General features: G+C 39.3%; 2 protein-coding genes across 3 annotated transcripts; both read right to left on the bottom strand.

Annotated features, from left to right (window-relative positions):
- On the bottom strand, window positions 1-3,179 carry LOC115989061. The gene is made up of 3 exons (XM_031112720.1): window positions 2,959-3,179; window positions 2,709-2,866; window positions 1-699 (listed from the first exon to the last, which is right to left on the bottom strand). Exons 1-3 carry the CDS (start codon window positions 3,037-3,039, stop codon window positions 600-602), a joined length of 339 nt encoding a protein of 112 aa, XP_030968580.1. The 5' UTR covers window positions 3,040-3,179; the 3' UTR covers window positions 1-599.
- Window positions 3,180-6,615: 3,436 nt separating this feature from the next.
- LOC115989645 (protein SMG7L) lies at window positions 6,616-11,995 on the bottom strand. Of its 2 annotated transcripts, none has more exons than XM_031113442.1 (6): window positions 11,719-11,995; window positions 10,358-10,497; window positions 9,647-10,252; window positions 9,374-9,496; window positions 9,050-9,258; window positions 6,616-8,862 (listed from the first exon to the last, which is right to left on the bottom strand). In XM_031113442.1, the coding sequence occupies exons 2-6, from the start codon at window positions 10,418-10,420 to the stop codon at window positions 6,822-6,824; spliced, it is 3,042 nt and encodes a 1,013-aa protein (XP_030969302.1). In that variant the 5' UTR covers window positions 10,421-10,497; window positions 11,719-11,995; the 3' UTR covers window positions 6,616-6,821. The 2 variants fall into 2 exon arrangements, with proteins under 2 accessions (XP_030969302.1, XP_030969303.1); XM_031113443.1 differs by having other exon boundaries at window positions 6,822-8,862; window positions 11,752-11,844.
- Between the last annotated feature and the right edge of the window lie 3,692 nt (window positions 11,996-15,687).

Genomic DNA, 15,687 nt, shown 5'->3' with positions numbered 1-15,687 from the left:
TACAAAAAAACCTCCCTTCTTTATTTAAATGTGAAGAAAAAAGAATGCAAGTTGCAACATAAACCATCAAAGAAGTGTAAGGCACCCAATGGCCATGATAATGGAAAAGAAGCTAGGCATCTTCTTATCCGTAAGAAAGAAGAATAGCATCCCAAGAGGGCGAAGAATAACTACACAAAGAAAGAAAGAAAGAAAGAACAACCAAAAAAAAAAAAGAAGGAATATTGATACAAAGCTGGAGCTCTCTCTATATATAGTGTTCTCCAAACATTATCAAAACATGAAAGAAATGAAGTTCTTGTTTCAGTTCCCCTGCTGCTCATGTTTCTGCTTCATCAAGCCCAAAAAGAGCCAACATAAGGAGAAGGAAGCAAAGACTGATTGAAAGATGTAAGCACTCGGGTCAATTCTTGCAAAACAATGGAAGAAGTGCTGTCATTTGCTCGCTTTTCTTTCAGCCATATCTTCTCATTTCTTGCTGAAGGAATGCATCCAAATCGCACCGGTCTTTCCATTTGTATCGTTATCAAGCATGCCCTTAAAGTTATTTCTCCCCAAAATTAATGATGTCTTTGCTTGTAATGCTATAAAAGAAACTATTATTTGTTCTTTCTGCTTATCTCTTGGCAATCATTTGGCATCAAGTCCATCTCCCGCATTTGATGCTCAACCGAAACCAAACCAGTCTGCGCAAGAAACCTGCATATAAACCAACCACTTTTTACAAAACAAGCCTCCAAATAATAAATTGAAAAGGTCATACTGATATTCTAAGTTTTTATTCAAGTGATTTTTGCCCAAAAAAATAAAAATAAAAAGAGAAAAAGGAAGAGAGAAATCTAAGCATGCCTACTTGGCTTGAACAAAGGCTGGCAAAATATGAACTAAAGGTCTTTTGAACTAAAGGTCTTAATATTCTGAATAACTATCTCAGTGTCTCTATTTCAAAAGATATTTATTCACAGAAATAAGTTTACAAAAATTTGGACAAATTTTGGTAAGTTACATACACACCCAGTGGGTCTTGAACCCACGACCTCACCCTCCACTTAACACTTGTAAGGGGAGAAGGAGCCAGTTGAGCTAGAGCTCATTGGCACATTCCAATTTGTTATTTCAATCATTTCATATATTAAAAGAAAAGCAACTTCATATTAAAAGCAATAACCTTTTCATATATTTTCTAATGAAAAACTTATAAACTACAAAATTCCTGCATATGAGGTAAAACAAGATCTTACCCCCCGACCCAAAAAATAAAAAAACCACACTCCATTTTTCCTAAAAGAAAAATTGAAAACCATCTCATTCCAGGTATGAATCATAGTCTCATAATAACAACAATAAGCAAAGGATCAGGTAAAAGCCTATCAAGTCTATGAAAAAGCACAGCACCGTGCTTTAACAGCAAGACAAATTGAGGTAGAAGATATAATGGCCAAAGCCAGATCAGAGTGTTTGGTTTCATTTGTAGGGGAAGGATCAAATTGCAGATTCAAATTCTAGTAATGCCAAACTTGACACCCGGTATGTTTCATTCAGGTTATTTAAATTAAAACAGATGCAAAACTATTCTAATGATTTGACAGTAACAGACTACTTTATTTTTATTTTTTATGGGGCAGATAACAGCCTGCTTACAAATGCAGCTGTTATATCAATAATCAATAGTCTGGCTGCAGGTAAATATAAACCTCCTAGAAGAAGATAATTTCAAAAATAAAAATACAAAATAAAAATGTAACTTTACTTAAATTTAGAACTAAACTAAGGATATATTTGGTATTCAAAAAAGCACATGCCCAAATTATTTCCACAGAGCTACCACCAAGTTACCATACCTAGTGAGGTGATCGCTTGTAACCATTTCATCAGATTAAGTTATGTTCCAATTATATCAATATGATCTACCAGACTACCACACAGATATAAGTATGGATAACACAAAAACAGAAGTTATCAATTTTTGTTAACTTGAGTTGCAATATACCTACCACAGAATCTGGATAATTTGTAGGGAATTTGGGATAAAACAAAATAATACGAGAGAAGTCCTTCAAGTGTGTTTTGTTGGACGGTTTGCTCAATAGAACCCATCACTATTTATGAAAGTTAGTACACTAATATTATTAGGAAGTACATAATTAGGTTCAATTTTGGTAATAAAATATAAATCTGTAATTATCATTATTATTATTATTATTTTTAAACTAACAGAATCACAATGGCAGAAATGTCGATGGTGAATTGGCAAAGTTGTAGCAACAAACTCACATTTACATCCTCCAAAACAAAAACAGGACCAAACTCATTAGTAAACCTAAACATGTGCAGATTAATTACAATAAGAAGATTTAGAAAAGGCAAGTTAGTCCTCTAAAAACCAAGTTTCTCACCCATCAGAGAAACAGTTACCAACTATAACTCATTCTTTAAGGCCTGAATGGCAATTTGCCAATATGAATAATCTTAACAACCATTAAAAAAAAAAAAAAAAAAAACCATTATAGCAGCACCAAGTTATCAGAGATGAAATTGCACTGAGTTGCAATATAAGTAGATTTTTGTCAAACAATCAATAATAATCTATTCCTATGTAATGCTACCATGCTCTATAAAATTTCTACAATTATCAAAGACAACAAAAACCCATGTAGGATCATATGAAGAAAGTGTACACAAACAAGTGGGCGGAGAAATTAAGGTACCAGCTAAGAAGCAAGAAGAGGGTAACAGTGATTAGAACAAGGAATCCAACATGAAGAATTAAGGAAGAGTCACTTGCAGAGAATGCTAAGGCCAGCATCACAACAAGGCAAACACCCAGTAGCACAAACGCTGTTCTTAGCGTATTCCATGTGGGACCCTGAAATCCAGTCAACAAAACAAACCATCATCAGTGCTTGGATCATATATATATATATATATATATATATGAGAGAGAGAGATTGTACGGACGTTGACACCGGGAGCTAGAGCTCCGAGAAACACAGCTTGTGCAGATGATATGGCTTCTCCACCTGATTTCTTATTTTCCATTTCTCTATGTGATTGAGATCTGGAAGCCTGGAATTGCACTTTCTGAGACTTTTGTGTGTGAGAGAGAGAGAGAGAGAGAGGAGAGGGCTGTGAAGAAAATGGTTGGTTTATTGATCAATTGGTTCAACAGTTAAGCCCAACTTGAAGCCCATATTATGAAAAAAAAATAAAAGAAAAGAAAAATAAAAAGCTTTGAGTCCAAACTCCAAGGAGTTATTGTGCATATTAGATTCCTTCATCAATTCAAAATAGTAAGTTAGGCATGTTTTCAAACAATTAAGAAAAGTAGCATCTCGAGTTTTTAAAACTCGAGATCCATATTAGAACTCGAGTGCTAAAGACTCGCGTCCTGAGCGGGAAAATGCCACATAGATCTCGAGTCTTTAAGACTCGAGTTTTATGCAAAAAATTTCACCTATAGTGGCGTTTTTAAGCCTTACAGTGACGTTTTAAAGCCCTATAGCGGCGTTTTCCTGCAAAAAATTTTTGTAAGTGCCAGGTTTAGGGTGCCCTATAGTGGCGTTTTTAATACCTATAGTGACGTTTTAAAGTCATATAGCGGCGTTTTTTGCAATTTATGAAAATCAAGTCTATAAAACTCGATTTTCAGCGCAATTTTTTTTCTCACAATCGAGACTTAAAAACTCGAGTTTCAAGATGGAACTCGAGTTTTAGATACTCGAGATGTTATTTTTCAAAATTGTTTTAAAATATAACAATTAACTAAATTTTTTAATATTTATTGTTATTTTAAAAAAAAATTCAAACTCCAAGCCATTTTATAGATTGATCCCATTATTGTAAAAGCCTCACACGTGTTTCTTTTTTTTTTTGAAAGGGGAATAAATGGTATTAAACCAAAAACGAGTCATACAGAGAAGCCTGCATAAGCAGGGCACAAAACAGCAAGTTACAAGTTACAATAAAAGGCGTAACTCCTTTCCAGATGTTATGGCTTCCAGATCTTCGAGCATACTGGGCAAGCTCGTGAGTTGAAGCTCCTGTTTAAGTGCTTGAAGAGGCAAGTCTCAAATGATTCTCTGGCCTGAAGGATTCCCTGGATGTCATGAGGTGCCCATAGTTGTTCCCAATAGCCTTATCATTGATTGCTTGAATGGCAGTTAGTGAATCTGATTCAAAGATGACCCGAGGCAGCTGAAGTTCCTGAGCTAGAAGAAAACCTTTCTCTAAAGCAATGACCTCTGTTAGCTCTGCAGAATAGCATGCTTCAAGCGGTTTACATAGTGCAGCCACAACTTGACCATTGCAGTCTTTGATGATAACTCCAACACTGGAAAATCTATCATATGCTCTGAGGATGCCCCATTTACATTTATTTTGTGGATTCCTAGGGGGGTGGAACCCAACTGGATGGGGAGGTTCTAATTGGGCTGAAGTCCCAATTGGCAGAGCTTGCAAAGTCATCCACTGCATTTTTGGCCTTGTGCACAATCTTATTTCTGTTGGACCATGTGGCCCATGCAATGGCAAAGAAAAGCTCCAAGTCTTGAAGGGTTGAGTGAGAAAGAATAAATATTGCAGAATCTAGAAAGGACTTTTTGATACCTTGTGTGCGTAGTGGGTTTTCTGGCCATACTCAGCAGCTTGCTTATGTAACTATAAATAAGCAAGGCTGCCTTCATTGTAAGTAGTTGAATTTTGAATCCAAGAAATCTACCTATGAGGTATTATTCTAAGAGTGTGTCTCTTGAAGAGATAGTTCATTCTTTCTTTTCTCTAAGCAACTTAGCTTTCTAAACATCTTTCCTTTTCACCATTTTTCCTCCATCATAATTTGGTATCACTCCAAACCAAGGATGAGAAATCGCAGCTGAGAAGGGCATGGTCTATGCTTTCAGCTTCACTACCACAAACAGGGCAGCCCTTACTTTGTGATATCCCCCTGCAGTTAATGGTTTCCATTGTAAGGAGACCATTGACACATGCTCTCCAAGCAAAAATTTTGATTTTTGCTGGGAGGTTGAGGTGCCAGAGCTTTCTCCATAACGGTTTGCAAGGGTCCCCATTAAAGCATTCTCCTTTCTCTTTTGTCTCCAGCAGATTGCCTCACACATGTTTCACCTATTTAATTAAAAAGATCCTAAGTTTTGTGCCTTTTCTTGTTTCAACTACCTAAAAAAACCATCTAACACATCCCCACCACCACAACCAACCTTCGTCGATTCTACTAGCAAGAGGTTGCCAATGCCATCAACTTTGCCGGTCACAACAATCAACCTATGTAATTAAATAATTTGACATGTCGCAAGTTTATGTTTGTGGAGTATAGAGTAGAATAAGAAGAATATGATAAAAAATTTAGATTTAATTAACAATCCAGAGATTGAAAAAGAAAAATAGAAAAATGCAATTATTTAGTAAATTTTCAAATTGGCATTGGTTAGAGGATCAAATTCGTAGTGTTCAATTTCTTTGAGCAAAGTATTTGCTCAACAATACTATTGCAATGGTTTCCTTTTTTGTGTCCATTGCATTCTACAGTTGATATTTGGGACTAGAGTCCATTTCCTTATAATCCCAACCCTAGAATATTCCGCTTAAATAGCTGCAAAACAAATATTGGGAATTCCATGAGGCATGAAGGACAAGGACTGGACCTAGCCAGTGGCAGCAGGGTGCTATCCCTACATGGTACATATACATATTCCACCTTGATCCAAGTTATGGTGCTTATCTAGTCTTGGACAGGGACCTTATTTTTTGCTTTTAGAGATTGAGACAAATCTCAAGCCAACTACAAAATGTTTGACACCTTGATCCACGCCTCAATCAAGACCTTATGTGTACATAATGCTTAGCATTGATTTGTCAGATGACGTGCCCCTTTTTAGATCTTGTAAGTTGTAACATGTCACATTTGATTTACTTTGTAAAATCTCCCACTTCTTTTGAACCCCTACCTATGCCTATGAGTAGCACAGTCACTATCCCATTGGATTAGGAGAAATCAAGTGGCACAAAGTGGGAATCAACACTGCCACTCATTGGCAAAGGGAGGGGAGGCAAGGAGGGGACATGCCCCCTTGGGTTTTAAAGAATCCCCTCCTCACTTGCAATTTTTATAAATAAAAAATTAAATTTTACTTATGGCTCCCTTGCTCGTTAAAAATATAAAATAAAATAAAATAATGATTTCGCAAATGCTACCACTCAACCCTAATGTGTCACTCAAACATTACCTTCTTGACCGTATGCTTTGACCTCCCCATGAAATCATTCCTTATAAATTTTTCAAGGTGTTAGTATTCCAACAACTCCCGAGACTCCAACAATATAGGACTTTCCTTTATGCTTAGTGATCACACTTCGTAGACCATCCAGTTGGACCCAAATCCACAGGCTTAAACTTTTGAGTTAATTGGTGTCTCTATATGTTATATTAACTTCTTAATTGAAGTCTTCTCAAGGTGTTATCATCTTAGCATAACTTTCTTTTTAAAGTTTCATAGCATGATTGGAACTTTTAAGACATGCTACACTAGAACACATCATTCTTTTCAAATATGATTGAACAAATCATATTTAATCAGTAAGAGAATGTGACAAAATCAAAAGTTCAAAATTGTGGACAGCAGCAAATGTTTCTCTTTGTTTCATTCTAGCTTTAAACCTCCTCTTGCAGAGGGCATACTAGAACATTCTATGTACATATACACAAGCTTACATGTAAACTTTATTGATCAGCCATCTTGAACTATGTGAGGGGTGTTTTACATGCTCTAAATGACGATTAAGACCAAAGAAAGGCATACATTGAAATGTTAATTTCCCATATACGTAGGACCACCGAGAGTAGGATCTTGCTGGAGTCGCCATTCTCTCTCTTTAAGATACTGCAAAAGTGGCTGTGGCTCATTTCTTAGTTCTGTCACAGCACCACACCCGTAGGGGCTTGGTCTTTGGAAACCTTGAGAAAGCTTCTCCCTTCTGTGTTCATCTGCACCATAAACAAGAGGAAAAGCTGGATGCAATGGTGGGCTCTCCATATATACATTTGGATTATAAGCTATAGGATTTCCCCACTGATCAAAAACACCAAATTTGGAAGCTTGATCTTGGAAGTTTCCAAGGTTCTCAGGGGAATGACGATGAACGGGCCATGTATAACTATTGGCCTGCTCAAGATTTTGACTTTCTCTGTACTGACGAAGCCATTCAGAAGAAGTCATTCGACGCGAAGGTGGGTAATTATCCATAAGACCCTGGAAACTATGACCATAATCAGGAGACCCATGAGTTGCAGTCCAATTTGAAGTGTCTAATGCAGCAGAGTAATTGTTTGCTTCTCTAATGCCCCCAGAGGTTTTGCTGTTGGGAAAGCTAGATTGAATGCCACTAAACCAAACAGCATCATCAGGCAATAAAGGAGCAGAAGGTACTGGAGGTGAGTAAAAAGGAGATGAGTAATTGGTGGTTGCATACTCATGCTCAAAACTAGTGACAGAATGCTCATTTTCACTAATGGAAAGCCCAGCCAAGGATTTGGAAGGTATCTCCTCAATAGGCTTCATGTTATGTTTACTAACACTAGCAGTTCCTCTCTCTCTGTCAATGCTCATACTTCCTCTGTTAAGGACCCAAGCGCTAAGTGAGGGAGGCCCAGCAGAGATGGGGGTTTCCAAAAATGGGTGTGCTGATGTATCCTTCATGAAAGGCTCCTGATGCTTGAACGACTTGTTGCCCGTGAAATTACTGATGTCAGCATGGAAAGCTAGAGGATCACTCTGGGCTGGGTTTTGTGCTATAAGTAGTGATGTAGCTCGGCGCAAGAATTCATCAGAAGGCACATGTTCATTCCCTGAATCCTTTGGAGACATTTTATCATTTGTAGAAATTGGAGCATAAAGTGGCACCGAGTTATATCTTGTGAGAGGTTTGAAGAGAATGACTTCTTCCTCTTCTGTGGCAACAGATTTACCATTCACACTGGGGTTACTTGGATTTGTGTACACGATGTGTTCCGTATATTCTTTTGTAACTTGGTGAATTGGCTGGCTTGACTCTTCAATTTCAAGATCAGAATTGTGGGACTCCACTTTTTCTGATTCATTCCTCTCTGGAGATTCATTTGACCCTCCCGTGTAAAATTTTCTTCCTGATTTATCATACAAGATCCACTTTCCAAAATCATTTGATCTTTCTGCAATCTTCATTGCAGCATTAAGAATGCGGTGAGCACGATATTTTGTTCCACTTTCAAAACTGTCTATATGTTCCCAAGGAGTTGAAAAATCTAACAAGACATGTGCACTTGCTACTGGTCCAAAGCCCCTCAATTCATAGTCTTCCCACAGAGGAGTACTATCTAGAGACATGGCCTCGACACTTTTAACATTGAAACGTTTTAGAAGGTCAACAAATGCACCAAAATAGTAAGACATAGCACTTCTACTATTTTCATCAACCCCATATGTTTTTGCTTCATCAAGCATGTTAGCCAACCACTCCACAAATACAAGCACAGCTGGTAAAAGGGGGCAAAGATCCAAGTCACTAGCCTTCAAACATCTATCAACAACACGGCCCATGAAAATGAAAGAGGAAGTCAATGCAAATTGTATCTGGAGAAGCTGTTGCATATCACTGATATCTTTTGAGCTTCTTACTTGTGGACCATGAATTAAATTCTCAAAGGTAAAGATGAATACAGAAACAACTTGAAGGGCTCGAAAAGGGCCTGTTCTAGCTGAATCCAAACACTGATAGGACTCCAATGCAGCCTTTAGTTTTGTATCATTTAGTGCCATCAAAGCATCCAACTCTCTCATAGCAGATGCGAAGGCACAAGGGAATTCCTCAAAACTGTCTCGCATTTAAAAACAGCAAAAAACATCTGAGTTCAAGTACAAGCAGAATACATTTATGTAAAGAAGGTGTAGTATACTGGGTGTCTTGGGGAGGGGGATGTCTTGTACCAAAGATCAAGAAAGACAAAAATCATACTATAATAAACACACTACTTATTCATATTTCAATCTGCTAGGAGTACCTGGATTGTATGAAAAAGAAACTCATAGTTCTGATAAAAAGAGACCATAAGTCTGTTTCCATGAAGCAATTGTGTATGGATTCCAACATATTGCAATTTGAAAATTCATCACTAGATTGTGATTTTCTGTGGAAATCGCTTCTTTCAGATGGTTTTAAGAAATCAAAGTGAGCCTCTCTACAAAGGGAATGCGAATAAGATGATCTGTTCTGCAATATCAAAACAAACCTTGAGAAATGCCTAGATTTTGAAGATAAGTAAATCAGAAATCAGCATGAATCTGAGGAGGACTAACAACAAATGAAAAACACCATCAAGTCTTACCCTATCAAAGAGTAAAATTAGGTTATCCCAGGCATCAGGGAAAGGTTCTTTAACAGCTAAACTCCTTACACAGTGGTACAAGGCAAGGAACTCATCACCAACATATGTTGCCAATACTGCTAACTACAAACAAACAGAGTTGGTTACACATATTAAAACCAAAATAGAAGCATTGAAAATTGTGATGTCAAATTCCATATCTTAACTATTTCTCAAGAATGTTCATATATTTCAAGATAATTAAAGAAGTGATTGATGAGAAAAGAAAAATACCTGATTCTGGGGGTTTCCACTATCTGGCCAAATCATTGTTGCTTCCAAGTAGTGGGAGGCTGCAACCGACCAGTTATGGTTTTGATCATCAGGTTTTTCATATTGTTCTTTATACCTAGCAAGATCCCCGAGACAGACTAAAAACCGATGGCATAAAAATTGGCATTTCTGCATCTTCTTTGGTTCAATTGAAGTAGAGCTACCACTTTTCTTATTGAACAATGTATCTTCGGGAAGCCTATAACATTTTCTGATTTTCACAACCAAATTTTGGTAAAATTCAGTTGCTTCTGACAGAAATGACGTAAATCCTGCTATACCTTTATTATCACTTCTCTGCAAATTACCAACATTTTGTGTCGTTACCAATTTTATGCTCTCACCATTACCAGAACTTTTCTTCATTGTCTTACGAAATTCATCAATATGCTTATAATGAAGCTTCCACAAGGAATATTCAACATCTTGAAATTCCACATCTTCACGATCACTTAGAATGATTTCCTCATAACTAGAACGAACTTTGCGGTACAAGTCTTGAACATCAGAGTGCAATAAACCTTTGGAATAAATCAATGCCCACAGCTGTTTTTCTGAGTTACCAACCTGAAAACACAGCAGTTTCAAGAGTCAGGTAAAATGATGATGTCAGTGAAAGCTTACCTGTAAGAATTGAATAATTACAAGCAAATGAAGCTCCAAAAAAATTACCTCTGAGAGAAAAATCTGTTTTTCTTTATGATCTTTTAGTCGAATAGGTGAAGTAGAAGTCATGGCTAGAGTCCAAACTCTTCAAATATTGAACCTTATCTTCTTGAAGCGAAATGAATTACATTCACAGTACAGCTGACCTGATAGCAGATGATTCTATCCATCAGACAATGAGAGGGAAAGTAACCAATCAACAAATGAAAAGCTGGGAAGTTGCAACACACGATATCCCCATGGTTTTGGATGTATCTTTATAACTCTAGTTAAAATCTAACATTCACATGCAGAAGAAATTTCTACTCTGGGATGTTATGTATGCATAAAGCACATGAAATTCCTAGAAACATTCAAATCCAATGATTATTTACTAAGTCTAAACTGCAAAATTGAACCATATAAGTGAAAATTATTTTTTTGAACATTTTATGTAAATTATTTTTGTGGGGTTTTGAACATAAATTGATTGTCCAATGGCATAAAATTTACAAAACCATCATCTTTCATGATTATAGCATTACATAGAGGAAAACAAAAACAGTTAAAAAAAATTAAATATAATATAAAAAAAAAAAGAAAAGGAAAGGATTCACTGCCAAAGGATGGTAATGAGAACCATGATTAGAGTCATCTGAATTGTGATTAAAAAGCAAAATTTTGAGTAAAAAGACAAACCGTCCTCCAGAAATGTGAGTGTTTGACGCAAGCAGCACAAAAGTACTACAAAGACCCCATTTGAACAATAATTCGAGCAAATTGGGCCGGCCAAAGAAGAAATTCAAGAAGAAGTAATTACATAATCCATTGCAAGTTGAATATCACGAATCAATCCAAATGAAATTCAGGAGACATATGACCCATCAGTCAATGTGAAGTCAAATCTTAACTAAGCTCCACTAAATATCCAATTCACCAGGATAATATGAACAAGAACTGAACTCTTTAGCAGGTAATCCACCGACATCATATTTAAAGAACATAAAAATTCCAAACAAGCATCATACTGGTCTTTAATTAAGAATTATCAGTCAAATTAAGCACATGACACATAGTCTACTTCTCAATTACATATTCATAGCATAAACCATATCATAACTACAGATAATTAAAACAAATAAGTAAAAAAAACCAGAAGTCAGGACTTTCATAACCAAAGCTACCCATCTCAAAATTAGCTCCACCACCAACAAAAACATCAACACTAAAAGAAACCCACATCAATTAAGAAACATAGAGAGCAAGAAACAAAGTTTTTATGATCTTTGAAGATCAAAAAGAGAGAGAATTGCATCAGAAACACACACAATTGTACCCAAAAAAAAAACAAAACAAAACAAAACAAAACAAAAAACAAAAAAGCGCACCTGAAGAACTAAAAGAGACAAAACGACAATTACCAAAGTCACAAAAAAGTTGGTAACTTGTGACCAAAGTTGGAAGCAGAAACCGAAAACAAAGCAGGCAAGCAACAGCCCTCAAATGGAAGAAGCTAGAGAGAGAGAGAGAGAGAGAAATGCGGGAAAAGGGAGTTGCAATAGAAACAGGCCACATGTACTGTTTCAGTTGTGAAACAGACAAAGAAAAAGGTGGCTGATGATGATACTCAGACCAAGACTCCTATCTATCTCGTACCCATCCTCTTCTTTTTATTGTTCTTTGTTTTTTGTTTAATTACTATTATTATTTAAAATAAAATAAAAAACTAAAAAGAGAGAAAAAGAGAATAAATTAAAGTGGCTCGTTAATCATCATTATCATCATCTTCAGCTTTGTCTTGCCTTATATAAACAGGATAACGTGTAATCCAAGCTAAACGCCATCTTTCTGGTCCAAATGGGAGATATATCCCTTTCGGGCAAAATATGTAATAAAATATTTCTGTTTTGAACTATTTAAAAAAATATTTATGTTTTAAATTTAATTTTTTAAAAATCGAGTGTTAATAAAAAATTCAATTTTTAGAAAATCGAGTTACAGGTAATTAAAATTAAAAAATAAAATAAAAAATAAAAAATAAAAATAAAAACTACATAGAACTTGTGGGGCCCGGCCCAAAAATAATGGGCCACTCCAAATCCAGGCCCATCCGAGGAGCGTCCTTTCCAAGGAGAGGCCACGCATGAAGCGTTACTCAATCCCAGCAACGCCCAGGAAGCCTGTCCGAAGAGTAACTCCTCCTCGGACATCACGAAGCCCAGACCAAGAGCCATCCCCAGCCAATTCAGTTCACCCTCCAGACATATAAAATGAATAAAATCCAAAATATCCCTCGAAAAGCTACCACCACATTAATTGCGCCCCAACTAACCTCATGGCCGCATTAATGAAGAAAAGACCCCTGAACAGTACCGCCTTGGCCTCTGCAACTCACAAAGGGAGTGGTGAGGGCGGCTGATGGGACAGGCGCTCAAGTGAATGCTTAGATGATCAACAGGTGTAAGGTTGAGATGAAAGAAGGAGAGCTATATAATGTAATGCAGTCCCCCCAAAGAAGGGGACGGAAAAAACTGTAGGAAGACCTAAAGAGAAAAGGAATAGAAGGAGACTTGAGAAATCCTCCCCGTGTCTTTTATCTTCTGCAACCGCCTTATCCATGCATTCGACCGAACAGGCTCACTGAAGCCAAGTTCTTTCACCCATTCTCTACGAACATTCATTGTGGGTTGCGTCTTGGGTCAAAGCCTGATCATTAGAATTTGGGCCAAGAAAATCATGCAACTACAATTGGCGCCGTCTGTGGGAAGAACTAGGGCATCAGCAGGCACAACGGTCAAGCATGGCAGAACTAAATCCGCACCAGGGGAATCCTCACCAGGCCGACTCCCAACGGACACAACTCGTCGAGTCCCAGAGGCAGAATAACCCCGTCAACCCAGGCCACAGGGGAGATCGTGAGGGAAGTGTGCAAACTATCTGGACAAGCCAGAGTCACACTCAGATAAGAAGCCACGCTTCCCAGAGGCGAAAGAGTCACCAGGACATGCAAAGAGAGATAGATGATCTGAAGAGAAAGTTGCGACGAACCCAGCGAAAACGATCTCCTTCAGACTCAGACGGGTCCTCTAATGCGGAGGATGTGAGTTACCGACGGAGGTCAAGGACCCCCCCAAGTGAAACTTTTTCCTACGTAAAGGAACCGCGCCACGTGCGGAAGTATGAGAGCACATCCAGCAGGGGCTCGGGAAACGATGCCATGAAGAAGGCGTTGGACCAGGTCTCGAGATCCCCCTTCACGTATAGAATTGAAGAGGCTAAGCTGCCTCGACGGTTCAACCAGCCGACGTTCACCATCTATAGCGGTCGAACAGACCCGGTAGAGCATGTGAGCCAGTTTAACCAAAAGATGGCGATCTACTCGAAAGATGAGGCCCTGATGTGTAAAACCTTCCCATCCAGCCTGGGATCAATGGCGATGAGGTGGTTCAATGGCCTAAAGGCAAATTCCGTAAGCTCATACAAGCAGCTCACTCGGGATTTCTGCACCCGCTTCATCACCAGCACCAGAGTCCCCAGGCCCCTCGGTTCGCTACTGTCCTTGTCCATGCACGAGGGAGAGACTCTGAAAGCATACTCGGACAGATACTGGGAGGTGTACAACGACCTGGATGACAACCATGATGCGGTCGCTATCAGCACGTTCAAGAGCGGGCTCCCCACCGACCATGGCTTGAGAAAATCCCTCACTGGTAAACCGGTCGCCAACATCGATCAGCTGAGGGATAGGATTAACAAGTACAAAAGAGTGGAGGAAGATCAACTGCAAGGGAGGGGTAAGGATAAAGTTATCCCCCCCAAAGCAAACGACTTCAGGTCGGAACGGCACAATCCTGGTCAGCCGAGGAGAGATTTTTCGCGACAGGCGGGCCAGAGCAACCCGCAGGCAGTGAATGCCGTATTCAGGGAGCCAGTACAACAAGTGTTGGAGAAAGTACGGAATGAGCCCTACTTCAGGTGGCCAGGAAAGATGGCCGGAGACTCTTCCAGGCGTAACCAGAACCTGTACTGCCACTATCATCAGGATCATGGGCATACTACTGAGGACTGCAGGAATCTATGGAATCACCTAGATCAGTTGGTCCGAGAAGGAAAGCTACGTCACCTACTGCACCCGTCAAGTGGCCATCCCGGCCGAACAACACAAGAGCCCCGAAAGGACGTATCCTTGGGACCCCCCACCGGGACGATACATGTCATCCTTGCTGCACCAGGAAGGACGGGGCCGCCCACTCCCAGGGTGTTAGTTGTTGATCGGTTCCCCCCTGAGGGTAGGCAAGGAGAGCCCAAAAGGTCAAGAAAGGGAAGCTCTCTGGTACTGGGTTTCTCGGACGAAGATAAGAGAGGAACTATTCAACCCCACGATGATGCCTTGGTGGTCACGCTGAGGATCGGGGGCTTCGACGTGAAGAGGGTGATGGTGGATTCGGGAAGTGCGGTAGAGATAATGTACCCCGACCTATACAAGGGGCTGAACCTGAAGCCAGAAGATTTGGCCGCTTATGACTCCCCTCTTCTCAGTTTTGAGGGAAGGATGGTCACGCCAAAAGGACAGATCCGACTGCCCGTACAGACTGGAGCGGAGATAGTGGAGGTAAATTTTATTGTGGTTGACGCTTATTCGCCTTACACTGCGATAATGGCAAGGCCGTGGATCCATGCCCTGGAGGCGTAAAGTCTTGGACAGAACCAAGGTCTTGCATGGTCCTCGGACTCAAGCCTATGGGGAAACCAAGTACAAAAAAGAAAAATCGCGTAAGTCTTGGACAGAACCAAGGTCTTGCATGGTCCTCGGACTCAAGCCTATGGGGAAACCAAGTACAAAAAGAAAATCGCGTAAGTCTTGGACAGAACCAAGGTCTTGCATGGTCCTCGGACTCAAGCCTATGGGAAAACCAAGTACAAAAAGAAAAATCGCGTAAGTCTTGGACAGAACCAAGGTCTTGCATGGTCCTCGGACTCAAGCCTATGGGGAAACCAAGTACAAAAAGAAAAATCGCGTAAGTCTTGGACAGAACCAAGGTCTTGCATGGTCCTCGGACTCAAGCCTATGGGGAAACCAAGTACAAAAAGAAAAAATCGCGTAAGTCTTGGACAGAACCAAGGTCTTGCATGGTCCTCGGACTCAAGCCTATGGGGAAACCAAGTACAAAAAGAAAAATCGCGTAAGTCTTGGACAGAACCAAGGTCTTGCATGGTCCTCGGACTCAAGCCTATGGGGAAACCAAGTACAAAAAGAAAAATCGCGTAAGTCTTGGACAGAACCAAGGTCTTGCATGGTCCTCGGACTCAAGCCTATGGGGAAACCAAGTACAAAAAAGCAGAATCGCATAAGTTCT

This window comes from Quercus lobata, chromosome 5, assembly GCF_001633185.2.
Source record: "Quercus lobata isolate SW786 chromosome 5, ValleyOak3.0 Primary Assembly, whole genome shotgun sequence".
Lineage (NCBI taxonomy): Eukaryota > Viridiplantae > Streptophyta > Magnoliopsida > Fagales > Fagaceae > Quercus > Quercus lobata.
The sequence above is the reverse complement of the archived record's forward strand: the minus strand, read 5'-3'. Positions and strand labels throughout refer to the sequence as shown.

Bases quoted from the DNA above. Each gene is read 5' to 3' on its own strand.
- LOC115989061 (XM_031112720.1), bottom strand. From the start codon at position 3,039: ATGGAAAATAAGAAATCAGGTGGAGAAGCCATATCATCTGCACAAGCT. The intron at 2,867-2,958 runs GTCCGTACAATC...ACTGGATTTCAG, and splicing joins CTCTAGCTCCCGGTGTCAAC to GGTCCCACATGGAATACGCT. The intron at 700-2,708 runs GTACCTTAATTT...GTTTATATGCAG, and splicing joins CTCTTCTTGCTTCTTAGCTG to GTTTCTTGCGCAGACTGGTT.
- LOC115989645 (XM_031113442.1), bottom strand. From the start codon at position 10,420: ATGACTTCTACTTCACCTATTCGACTAAAAGATCATAAAGAAAAACAG. The intron at 10,253-10,357 runs GTAATTTTTTTG...CTGTGTTTTCAG, and splicing joins AACAGATTTTTCTCTCAGAG to GTTGGTAACTCAGAAAAACA. The intron at 9,259-9,373 runs GTAAGACTTGAT...TTGATATTGCAG, and splicing joins TAATTTTACTCTTTGATAGG to AACAGATCATCTTATTCGCA.